This window comes from Tamandua tetradactyla, chromosome 16, assembly GCF_023851605.1.
Source record: "Tamandua tetradactyla isolate mTamTet1 chromosome 16, mTamTet1.pri, whole genome shotgun sequence".
Classification (NCBI taxonomy): Eukaryota; Metazoa; Chordata; class Mammalia; order Pilosa; family Myrmecophagidae; genus Tamandua; species Tamandua tetradactyla.
The window spans coordinates 69,378,542-69,391,848 of NC_135342.1; the positions used below are offsets into that span (position 1 = coordinate 69,378,542).

The window sequence follows — 13,307 nt, forward strand, 5'->3', positions numbered from 1 at the left end:
TTAAGCAAATAGACAACCTTGGACTATATGACATAAATCACCTAACAAGGTGAAAGCACCATGGCCTTTTGCAAATGCAAAAGTCAAATATAGTCTCTAATATATTCTCAGGACTCACTCCTGTGGTACTCAAGAAAAAAATTATCATCTTAAGAGGTCAAACTCTTGTGTTCAAACTGTTGGAATTTAAGGCTTACAGCATAAATCTCCAAAGGACACAACAGTCTCAGAGTCTTGAATCCTTAACAGTTCATTCAGCTATAAGAAGTTAGTTCTGCACAAAAATTATTTCAGCTTTAAAAGGAAAGCTCCCACTCCTTCCTCACATTCCTTAGGCCTCCATATCTTTCTCTTAGACAGCATCATATTTAAAGTATTTATTTACATCATTCATTTCCCCCACTTTTAGCTCTCAAAAACCTACAGGGACTCCAGCAGCTGTCGCCCAAAAGGATGTTGAGCCCAGGGCGTTTCCAAATCTGGGTCAGATTTCGGACCAAGGCAAAGATCTGTAGCTACTGTAGCCAGCGACCAAACCTGGACAGATGAGAGAGAAACACCTAAACTCAGACAGGTGAAGACAGTAACAGAGGCCATACAAGAACCCTACCTAGCCTCCATAGATGGCCTATTGCTTCGCTATTCTAAGGACAGCAAAACCTGGGAGCCTACTGAAATGCAGAATCCCAGATCTCACTCCAGACCTACTAAATCAGAATTTGCCCTTTAACAAGATCCTCAGGGGACTTGTATGTATCGTAAATACTCTTTGTTAAGCAAACTTCAGAGAAATAACCCAGCGTAATAACTTCAATGGGTCATTTATTTAGACACTAACTTGTGTGACTTTTTTCTGCTGCTCAGTTAGTGAACTGGGTTTACAGGGTAGGAAAAGAGTATTGGGTATTACTAATTTTTTTCATGCTGTGGGTCACATTTCATTCTTTTTCCATGGGAGTATACCATTATTGCAGCACCATTTGTTGAAAAGAAATTTTTTTATTTTTCGTAAGTGCACAGGCCAGGAATCAAACCCAGGTCTCCGTCATGGCAGGCGAGAATTCTAGCACTGAACTACCTATACATCCCCCATGGGTATTACTTTTAAGATCTATCCTTTTTCACCCATGCAATGAAAAACTTTGCTGCCTTCATTGTAAAAGTTTCGGTATACTCTTAGAAGCTAAAGAAAAATAAGCCAAGTCAAAAGAGACTTGGCTTTCTATTTGTTAACACCAAATCTGGGGAATACCTCCAAACTTGAAATCTCATGGGGCTTGGAGTCATCAGGCAGCAACTAATATAACAATCTATTACATCCTAGGCACAATGCTAAATGCATCATGCTATAAACAAGGCTCTCATCCCCTCAACACTTTTAAAAATCTAAAATTACTTTTGGAAAATCTTTTTTAGTAGTAACTAAAATTTTTCATAACTGGAAAATAAAATGTTAGACTGTGAAAACTCAAAAAGAGGAAGAGAAAGTCTTTGAATCAAGGAATTTATATTCTAAGAAGAAAGAATAAGCTAATAGAAATACTGAAAAATAGGCAAACATATCAGACATGCAAAAATCAAATTATGTGCTAGCAACATACTTATGTAACGATACACATATTTATTTAAACAAGACATACTTATGTAATGATACACATATTTATTAAAACAAGAAACTTGAGATTTACATTCCTCTCCTTAATCAATGACCCTCAGAATGGTTTCTAAATGGTTACTTTCTGGGATAAGATGTTTGCTGCCTTGGCTGGGAACCTAGACATGACAGTTCCTCATTTACAATAACTCCTTCCTAGAAGTCTTCATTAGAAATAGTGACATATGGGTATATTTTTGTAACTTTTTGCTAAATAATAGACACATTGTTTTCAACATGTGTATAACAAAGAACAAAAAAGTCTTCAAGCGTTTTCACTAGTGTCATTTCTCTGTCCCATTAAATAGTTCCCTGCCAAGGCAGCAAACTTGATAATTGTATGAACTGTAACAGCAACTGTAGCAAATATTATATGCCCACCATCTACCACACATAGGTATGGGAACCTTATTCATATTATCTTATTTAGTTCTCATAATGACCCTAATAGTACTGTTCCCATTTTCAGTGACCCCCAGGTTTTCCTATTATCACACAAAGCAAAAATGTAAAAAAAAAAAAAAAAGATTTAAACCCAGGTTTGTCTGAACCCAGGTCTTTTGATTTCACTCAGACTAGCACGACTTTTCAAATCAACTCTGCCACAAAAGTCTGGAAACTTAAAAACAAAACAAAATAAAAACCTTTAGGAAGTAATTTTTCCTCAGAGAATGATTTTTTCAGAATATGATCCTTGGGTTTTAGTATTCCATTTATCCATCTTCTCACTGAACCTAGGAGGTAATTATTCTTACAACTTTCATTCTACAACAGAGAAACTGAGAGTCTGCAATAGCTTGTTTACGTCTATGCTACTAGGAAACCAAGTTGAACCTAGGACTCCACTATAAAATCCTCACTATTTCTACTCCCTCATGTTGCTTCCTGAGAGTTCATAGAACTTTAGGTGGCTCGATTCTTATGAAGATTAAATCCATGACTCCCAATTTTTCCTAAAAGAGTTTGGGACAGAGAGTTGACAGTATTTATTAGAAAACAAATGAAAATCTTAGGGATTTTTTAATCATGTAAGAATCCAAAGGCCTTAACTCTGGCTCATTTGGAGGGCTATAAGTAAAAAAAACAACTGAGCTGATAGAATAAATAGCTCAATTTAACCCATTGTTCAGTCTAATCCTCAGGCAAAAAGAACTAATGGTTCAAAGAGAAAGAAAGTAGATTAGTGGTTGCTTAGGGTTGAAGAGTGATAAGGGGTGCAAGATTTCTTTGGGGGGATATGAAAATATTCTATAATAGAGTGTAGTGATGGCTGCACAACTGAAATATGACTGTCCACTTTAAATGGTGATCTGTATGGGTTTGCCAATTACATCTCATTAAAGCTGTCAATTAAAAACCATGTGAAAAAAAAAAACAATGTAGACTTTCCTACATGAAAACATTAGAATGGGCATAGCCCAAATACCCCTAAAGATAGGGAGAAAGATCAAAGGAGAAGGTGGAGTTATAACAGAGAAGATAGGATTGAACAAATGAGTATGATTGCTGAATCATTATATTGATATTTCTCTTAGTCGAGTTTCTTGGAGCAGGTAGAAAGACCTAAACTGCAAAGACCTAAAACTGTGGAACTGTAATCCATACCAAACTCTGAAATCTGTTCTACAGCTAATTGTTGTGGTGCTTTGAATTTTATTGCTTTTTCGTGTATATGTTATTTTTCACAATTAAAAAAAATTAGGGGGTGACTGTATACTTTAGTTGGTATGTGGAGATATCTCAATAGTAAAAAAAAAAACAAACAAGAGTAGCTTGCTTCATAATACACTAGATAAGTTCCTGTAAAGATTAAGGTAATGCAAATTTTTATAAGATTAAATCATACTTTAAAAACTGAACAATTCTCCTCCTAAAGGAATGCTTTGGTAAACATTTATTAAACTTTTTAAAAAGTTAATTAAAAATGAATTGAGGGTGCAAATAACAAAGACACAGCTACCCAAATTTAGGTACATAACAATATCCATGGTTTGGAATAGAAAAGAGATGTAATAAAAAATACTTGGTGAATGGGGCAGTGCGATGGTGGTTCAGTGGCAGAATTCTCGCCTGTCATGCCGGGGACCCGGTTTGATTCCCACGGCCTGCCCATGCCAAAAAAAAAAACACAAAACTTGGTAAATGCTTTAAGACTTTCACAACTAAGCAATGATAAGAAAAAACATCTAGGGTATTTGAGAACTACTCTAGCCTTAGATGTTAGCAAAGAAAATGGGAAAGGAATTGCAGAATTGGAAGCACACCTTGAAAATGTCACTAAACCACAACTATAAAGTGAAAACAACCTGTTCAAAAAGAAAAAATCTATCTCTCTCCCAAAAGGGATGCACATTACCTGGACAAGATCCTTTCTTCCAACAAGCAGGGCAGAAGCCGCATTCTTCTGACATGTTTCCTGAATATCATTCACATTCAATCTGAAAAACAATTTTTTTTTAAATAATGAAGTTTCTTTCTAGCCTAACTTCCTAAATCAATCATTCCTTCTTTAACAAATAGACTAAAATTGCCTTTCTGGTTGTCACTCAAAATGTCTTATTGCATGGTATCCTTAAGCACCTTTCAATTCATCCTGAAGGAAAGCCTTAACTTCAGCTGATGCTGCACTGTGGTTTCAGGCCCAGTGAGGGTGAGATCGCTTGCCTCTTTGAACTCAGGAGAAGAGACCACACTCAGGTACCAAGTTTCCAACCAGCTTTTCTGTGGAGTTCTCAAGGCTTGAGGGTTGAATGAAAATGGATTTAAATATGTGCCACCCTGACTTTTGTTACTAACACAAAAAACATTGTGCCCTGTATAAACTACAGAAAAAATACTTTTCGTTATTTGTTCAAGTTCAGAAAGAAGGGGAACTGCACACCAGCCTCTGCGTGCTATCACACATCCTTCAGACCATCAACCAAAGCAGGTCTGCTTTGCATAATGGAGGTAAGGAGCAGAATTCTAAGATGGATCCAAGATTCCTGTCCCCTGGTGTGCACAACTTGTCTAATTCTGTCCCTTTGAGGGTGGGCAAGACAAGTAAATATGATGGGAAAGCACTCCCGTGATTAGGTTACTGATCAGGTGTAGCCTCAGAAAGAAGGTGAAGTGTCAGCAAGATATGTCCTGCTCATCTCAAAGAAGATGAAATTCTCCAAGAACTCAACTGCAATGGACTGAATTCTGCTAACAATCTGTATGAGTTTAGAAGAGGAAACTGAGCATCAGATGAAACCGCTACCCCAGCCAACACCATAATTTCAGCCTGGGAAAGCCCAAGCAAAGATCCAGGTAATGAGTGCCAAGACTCCTGACCCATAAAAACTGTGAGACAATAAATGTGTGCTGTTTTAAATCACTAAAGTTTGTGGTCATTTGTGATGTAATAGAAAATTACTATATTGGGCTTCTCTAAAACTGTTTTTGAAGTAAGGATTAGATTCCTTAAAAAAAAAGTTTGATAATTATGAGTAAGGTATAAGCAAAGCATCTTTGAAATTCTGCACTTACATGTACAGTTCTCCCAGTGATTTGTGCACGGGAAGAAGGCAGGCAATATCTTGGATGATAACCTTGCCAGCAGCCTTGATCTGTCGATTGCCGGAATCCGATCCCTCACGCTTACTTTTCCATCTCCTTGATTTCTGGGGGAGATGACAAGATATAACTAATGGGGACTCTGATGAATGGAAACCTAAAGTGGCACAGCACATCATATTTGGGTCATTGGTAATTTACAGAGACTTTAAATTATATCATTCCCACAATTATATGAATCAGCATCTGTAGGAAATAAAAGGATGACAAAGGGCATTGAGCTCTTGGTTCAAAATCCTAATAAGAAAATAAGCACCTACTACAATGCTAGGTCATTCTGCAGGTGCTTAAAAATAGATACCAGAAAGCCAGAATTAAAAAAAAAAACAGCTAAATTGAAGTTAGTAAAGACCACAAGAAATGTGGGGAAGAGCAACTTCTAAGGTTGGGTTCAGCAGTAGGTTTAAAGTTCTTAGGAAAATAATCAAATGTTTTTCTTCTCAGACAGTTTCAATAGGATTTTTTGAAAATTTAATTCAGACACAACCGAGCGAGCTCTGCAAATCATAATCTATGGTAGGCAGATAGAGAAACTTAGCAGCTCAAGCAGAATGTCTGTTTCTCCTAACAGACGTTCATTATTTCTAAAAGTAATCATTTTAGAATGTTAAAAATACTTGAGTAGAGGGACTTGCATAATGGACATGGAAGATCATGAGCAATTATCCCATCTCCCCAGAGCCTTGCCTACAAATGGTTACAGAGGAACCCAGGTGTATGAAATGAGAAATGTTCTGGAAATTAGAGCTATCACAGTGTAGCATCTGCTGTTATCTTCAAAAAGGACAACCAGCCAAGGGAGTAATCTTCTATTTTATTTTATTTTACTGACAGAATTTTAAAAGGGGTCACGAAGGAAGAAAGTGAGGTAAAAGGAGATGGTGAAAGGGCCTGGGACTTAGAGTCAGAAAATATAGGTTTATAGGTCTTATTACCACCATGTACTGGCTCAATATGACTGGATAAGCTCCTTATTTGCTATGAGTTTCTTTGTAAGCCATTCTCTCTTCACTCACTTATAAACTGTGGCCAACGATAAGCTCTGTGATCCCAATCTCACAAGGTTAATAAAGATACAATGAAAAGGTTTGGATGGATAGGGCTGTATAAATAGAAGCGTACAATTTAAAAATAGATAATTATTATGAATGCATATAAATTCATAGGATTCGACATTATAACATTATTTAGATTATTTATAAATAAATTCATTTTCCACAAGTGATTTTTATGTAATCACTTTTCCATAAACTAGTCATTGCTTAAATTAGAATCCCATCTAATGCCCAAAATGGCACAATGCATGTAACTTTTATTGGATTATTAAGTGTCATGAAACCTATGAAACCCTGGATACCTGGATTTTCATGGCAGGCAGATGAAAAAGTTTAGCTGAAATAGTTGTGAATTGTTTATCATAATTTATAAATATATATATGCTATATGATCAATTCAGAACCTTAACCCATTTGATTTTTTTTTTTACATGGGCAGGCACCAGGAATCGAACCCGGGTCCTCGGGCATGGCAGGTAAGCATTCTTACCTGCTGAGCCACCGTGGCCCGCCCTCCATTTGATTTTAAGAAGCTGTTCAGTTACCATTTACTATTTATCTATAAATAAGTCATTACTCTGCAATAAAGAGGAAGTTTATCTATTATTATGGAGTAGACCTTCAATTCTCTATCTGCCCTGGTTATTTTCTGAAGAAGAATTATGTGCATACTCACACAAATACTATCCCTTTAGCCATTAAATATACTGACATGGGTGCAACTAAGAGAAGAACATGTTAAAGAATAAAAGCAACCTGTGAGAATGGGCTGGACCCAGGCTGCGTTAACCGAGCTGAGCCAGATGCGGTCACATGTACACTATTATATGGTTGTGGGGTAGGTTGGTGTATGTCTACTTTGCAGTGACAGTGAGCAGTATAACGCGGTTTACTAGAGTGGGAAAGGTATCAGGTACACAAATTCATTTCACTAAGATTTTCACTTGGATTTCCAACAGTCCAAAAATTCCAGGATACCACAGCTCCATAGGTCCCACTTAACTGGTCATCTCCAGTGAGATTTGGGATAATGGATAAAAAAAAAAATTAGCTAAAAAGATTCCACTTGAAATGGTAACATAGCTCTTTCAAAAGCTTAAATATGATCCATCTAATTTGGTCTTCTAGGTTGGCTGGATGGCTTCTAAACACTATCCTAGGCAGTCACTCTGGCTTCTTATTACAAAGAGAAAATGCCAAGTGTTTAAACAAGTGAGCAATTCACTATGCTGCTGAAATAAATGGAGACCTCATGAGGAGTGGGGTCTACTAGCTTTCAGACTATGCTAAAAATAACTACAATTTCTTGATTTTTAAAGCAAACTTAATAAAAGCATATTAGCAATTATGTTTAAGCCCTGTGCCCAAAGTGGCTCATTTGCAAGTAGACTAGCTCATTAGAAAACTGATAAATGATATAGAGTCCAAATGTACAAAATGTTTGATTTAGGATTTAAAGACTTGTCTGTCATTATGAACAACAATATTAGCTCCAGTTATGGGTGGCTTACTCTGCTAGCTCAGAGGGAGCCTTACCTCGGTAATGTAGCAGAGCAGATATTATCTCCATATTACAAACGAGGAGTTGAGTCTTGCCCAAGGTCACATAGTCAGTTACAAGAGCACAGATTTGAGCAGACTTGTTGGGGGCCCAAGTCCATAATTGTGAACTTGCTTTAAAGTGTATGGTTTTAGACTTAAAAGAAAAAAAATATCCTGACTAAGTTAGTTGTTAATCTGTAAACAGTTTGGTCCATTTTTAAATGGATTCATTTCTATATATAAAGAGATTAACAGTAATTCTAGTAATGCCTACTCACTTCACAAATGACTCACTTTATAAGTCATTTTATGCCAGCATCATGATTGTATTCTATTGAACCAGAGTAGTTTATTAAAGATCATGCCCTCGCAACATATAGTTTTACAAAGGGCATGTTAGACTCAGAGCAAGATGCTGTTTCAGGCTGTATTTAACAGTCTCTACCCCACACTTAAAGGATTTAGGCATATTCAGATATGAGAAAATTCAGAGTCCAAAGAGATGTCTTCAGACTCTTCCCCCATTAATAGTTTTAGATTGGAGATAGCAATAGAAAGAGATCAATGTGAGCTGTCAACAAATATCTGTTGATGGAAATACAAAGACAGTGGTCTTTGACAACTTTCTGCAAATATTCTTCGCTCAATTATGGAAATTAGCCTGTACTTCTTAGCACTTCTTAGCCAATTTCTTCAGATTCCAGGCTTCTAAGTGTTTCTCAGTTTGAGCCATACTGAATGTAAAGGTGATATTTTATGGAGTTTCACTATACTGCCTTCGAGCCTATAAAAGAAGAAGGTTCCCCAACATAGGCTCACCCTAATTATAGTGCCACCAAAAATCAAACTAAAAAGCAATTATGGGGCAGTATTATTAGTTCTTTTAATCAAGCAAGGAATAACTAGAAAACATTATCAAAAATCTTTAAGGGGTTACAAAACAGGTTTTTATGCTTTTTTAAAAAATTTGATTGGTGGTTTTTAAATATGGAACATCTCCCCTTCAGGCTATAGAAGTCACTCTGTATTCTTGTTTCACGGTCAGTTTTTCTGGGGATCCAAGTAAAACAAGGCACTTATATGAAGATATGCTAAACCTCAAATGAGATATTACTTGGGGCTTTAGATCTTTGCTGTTCCCTCACAAGCAGATGGACACATTTTCAACGTGTTTCCTCCTGTGCTCTGGCAACAAAAGGAGTTCATATTCCATCTATACCTCACCTAAGACTTTTCTCCCCTTAATATCTTGCTGGCAATTTCAGGAATCCCTCTTGTCTCTGTAACAGTCAGATAACAAGAGCCAGATTTCCCTTCCGATTCTCTGGGTCCAGAGAACAATGATACAATAGGCTAAGAGGGAGTTCATCTTTCCAGGATAGGGAAAGGTCCTACGGCCTCAGTGTCCCTAAACCCCCTGCAGCGCTCCTGTCCCACTCGTACTGGTTCAAATGTGGATACCCTTCTCTGAGCTAAAATTGGTATTCTGGGGGACAAAAAGACTCTGAATTGCTCTTAAGTCTTTTCAATGCCCATCAATAGGAAGTACCCTTTCCCCGCACAGTTCATGAGAAGAGATTGAGTGAAGAGAGACAAAGCAAGACAGACACATTATTACATGATGAACACTAGGATGCTCTTCTAAACATACCAAGAAGGCGTTCACAGAATTATGGGAAAGAGGACGGGGAAGAAAGGAATGGATTGGGAAGGCGGGAGGGAGGAGGGGTGGCAGTGGTGCAAATAGCACTGAATAGACAACCAATAGCCAGCTTGCGACTGTACCACCAGTGTTACTGCTACAATCGGAGGCAACATCAACGCCAATAAATGGGTTAAATGTAAAATCAGCCCAAGAATAAGCCACCAACTGCTTCGCAGCAACCCCATCAACAATGCATAAACAGCAGAGTGGGCAGTGGAGTTTAAATGAGTTCCTATTTCAATAGCAGCAAATGGGTTCCTATTTCAATAGCAGCAGGAGCATGGACTTCTGGGAATTCAGGGAAATTCAGCAGTCGGGTTGGCTTAGACGGCTCTTTGAGGTGAGGTGGCCACATTGTGGCTCCGACTGCAAGTGGCTGGCAAGCAGTGGTACTTGCTAATCAGGGCTCCTGATTTCAACTGGTTTTTATATGAAAGGCTATATAGGTCTATTTCGCTAGATATTCCTCACACCAAACACAACTTATACAAAAGCCTCAAGGCTGCCTTACACAGCCTGAGGTCACCATGGCACTACTGAAGTCATGAAGGGGGTGGGAGAGGAAGACAGAAGAGGGTAGATGGCCAATAGGAGTGAGTAAGAAAGAAAGAAAAGAAAGAGAGGATGTCCATACCAGAGGTTTCATTGTCAATGCAAGATATTAATGGTAAGGAAAAAAATGTGTTACAGAAAATTTTCAAAGGATAAAAACTAACTTATGCATCATGTCAATGAAGCAAGTGGGTTCTTCTCTTAACTAGATCAAGACTATAGAAACAGAGAGACAAAATGGTGGAAGCCTCTTTTATCTTCCTCTGCTTCCCCTCATGCCAAAGGTAGGCTTTCAAAATCACCATGAAATTACATGAATACCCCAAGTGAAATCAGGTTAGCTAAAGGGTTCCATTCAGGGGTTTTCCAAGAAACTCAGTATTAAGCTCCATTTTCAAAGAATTCCATCCACAATCCTTAGCAACATCAGTATTCACCCATTTGAAACTCTGATTGAACAAAGAGGCAGTCCTTGGGACCTCACTCCCCAAGAGTGAAAAAAAATTCATTGCTGCTGGTTCTGAGAACCAGCCAAACTGTCATTTCAGGTTCCTCAAAGCCAGGCAGGTGGCATTTTATTCTTGGGCCTTTGGGTAGAGACAGGATTAGTTAAGGAGAGCATTTGCACAGCGCACAGTACCGGGAAGTCGTTAATTGCTTGTATGGACCAACGTCGCCGGGCAGAGCGAGGAGACATCTGTGCGTGAAAACGTTACACCCAGGAGGAGGGAAGAAAAACACCAAGAAAATTAAAAGGGAAAAATATAGAATAAAATGAAAGCTTCCCACACATCTGATGGATTAAAAGGTACTATAATACACTGCAAAATCGGGATTGGAACAACTAAAAAATCTGAACCTAAGCACGGCAGTATGGATTGATTCCCTTACCTCCCTCCCAACCCATTACACTCCAAATACAGCTTCCATTCCACTGTTCCTTGGTTGAAACACATTTCAGGATATGAAGAGGCCGACATCAACAGTGCTCTGACCACAGAACTGTGACCCAGGTTTGAGGTGCTCTAACAAGGAATAAGATCTTAGTATTAGTGGGGAAATAAAGGCAGGAGTCTCAGTTTCCCCTTTTAACAGTTGAGAAGGAGAACATGTATGTGACAGTGCATTCTCATTCCTAAAAAGGAAAAAAACTCTTCAAGAGACTCAGTCCTGTGTATGTGTGTGTGTGTGTGTGTGTGTGTGTGTGTGTGTGTGTGTATGTTTGTAGTTGGGGGACAATGAGGGATTTGGAAGTCTGAAGCCTGGGACTGCAGCACTATTTTCAGAGTAATGTTATGGGGGAAATGAGAGTCCTAGAACAAGGAAGGGAAAAAAGAGAGCTAAAGCTGAGGAGTTACACTCCTGAGGGTATTCCTGCTAACAATATGAGCATAAGAACATTAAAAAAAATCCTATTTATGGAAAATCAGAAATTATTCTATTAACTTCAAGACATCTCCACTTATTTACATCAGAACTTTTTTAGAAACATAAATTGAAGCAAATGTAAGAGTTGGCAAAATTTTTAAAATGCTTAAAGGGCAATGCCTAATGTTTATGATAAGTTCTGAACCTTCTGATTTAGGAATAAGCAATCTTTTCTGTTCATCAACTATTAATAGTTGGTCCAGTTGTCAAACAACTGTTAGCATCTCCTTGTGGTTTCTCACTTCCTGTGACAGTTCTAGGTTTTTAATTTTCTTTTTAAGGTTTCTCATATTTAAAAATTTTTAGAAGCAAATCTTGAAATTTCATCTGGAGAACATATGGATGAATGTAACAATATGACCTAAGCAGGGCAGATTAAAAACATACAAAAACGACAAAAGAAACAGATAGTAATCCCAAATGACTCTAAAATGGTTTTTTATAGTCTCAAATACCCTTGTTCATTGCTATACTTTAAAACAGTTATATTCTAGTCTTTTTTCTCGCTCATTTAAAGCTCTCAAGGGGTAGAGATCTAAAAGGGAATAAAAACATGTAGAGGAAAAATTGGGGCTGAAAATGAATATTTGAACATACAGAAATTTAATAAACTGAAATAACTTCCATAAAAAAAGCAATAAAAGTGATATCATTTGACATGTGAAAGTGGACACCTGGAAGATTAGGAAACACTCTTCAAAGGACAAAACTGTATCAACCCACAAGAGAAAGAGAAGGTAGGCTACATAAGATATTGTGGTCACATTTCATTTCTTTAATCTCCCTCTTTGTTTCATTTAAATGGGATGGATATGAACAAGCTTCGAGGAGAGGTATTTTTTCAAATCATCACAAAATAACTGCCTTACTCATTTTACCTTCTTAACTAACCTATTAGGTTGAACCACATGAAACTTTTTTTTAGGTCAAAAATGGCCAAAATTTTGCAGGGATTTAACCTAATAATTATTACATGTCATCTATTAAAATGTAGCCCTACCTCTACCTCCACCCTCCAGGGCTTCTGAGGTTCAGGCAATGTTCTATTTCCTGACCTGTATGACTGTTAATCCATTGAGTTATATGCTTATGAACTGTGACTGTTTCTGTGCATATGTTATGTATCACTATAAAAGTTTCACATGAAATTATAGTAAAATAGCACCCTCCCCACACTTTATTTGGTTACTTTGTGAAACAAAACTGAAAGATCACTTTCTAGCTCATACTAGGGGACTATAAATAGACTCTCCCCCTTTCCTGTGATCGAAGCACCCTGGGAATCACCTCAAACAGAAATATCACAATCCTTACTCTACATCGCAGAAAATCATATCTGATAATAATTATTTACTTGCCTTTGGTTCTTCTTTATAATTGTAGTGTTCATATTAAATGAGACCAGATTACCAAAAGTATGAAAAGAGGCTCTATAAGCTCTATAAGTGCTTTGCACTCAGATGTCCCATTTTGGAGCTAAGTTATTTTGATTAACAATGGCTTTTCACACTACTGCAGTCAATAGGGCTGGTCAATTTATTTTGCCCAATCTAAACCCAAGCATAGGTAACATATGACATGAACGGGAGGGCAATTTACAACTGCATCTTTGACTAAAGATCTCAACCTAGCCCCAACACTAAAAAAAATTCCCACATTTACTCAACCATGAGTTTGTTTGGTTATTATGTCAATAAAATTTCTGTTGCAACCAGCTTATCAAATCATTTACCTTGTTTTTTGCTAGCATGAGGAAAAGAACAAAAGAACT

The 13,307-nt window shown here is 37.4% G+C and overlaps 1 protein-coding gene across 6 annotated transcripts in view; it reads right to left on the bottom strand.

Moving 5' to 3' along the window:
• WDR59 (WD repeat domain 59) overlaps window positions 1-13,307 on the bottom strand; it is a 139,017-nt gene that overhangs the window by 17,976 nt on the left and 107,734 nt on the right. For 5 of the 6 annotated variants that reach the window (XM_077133033.1, XM_077133031.1, XM_077133029.1 and 2 more), the window contains 4 exons: window positions 10,749-10,805; window positions 5,168-5,301; window positions 4,011-4,092; window positions 425-537 (listed from right to left, as the gene is read on the bottom strand). In XM_077133033.1, the coding sequence (XP_076989148.1) occupies window positions 425-537; window positions 4,011-4,092; window positions 5,168-5,301; window positions 10,749-10,805 (386 nt within the window). The remainder of the gene's footprint in view (window positions 1-424; window positions 538-4,010; window positions 4,093-5,167; window positions 5,302-10,748; window positions 10,806-13,307) is intronic. The other variant, XM_077133030.1, reaches the window with a different exon arrangement.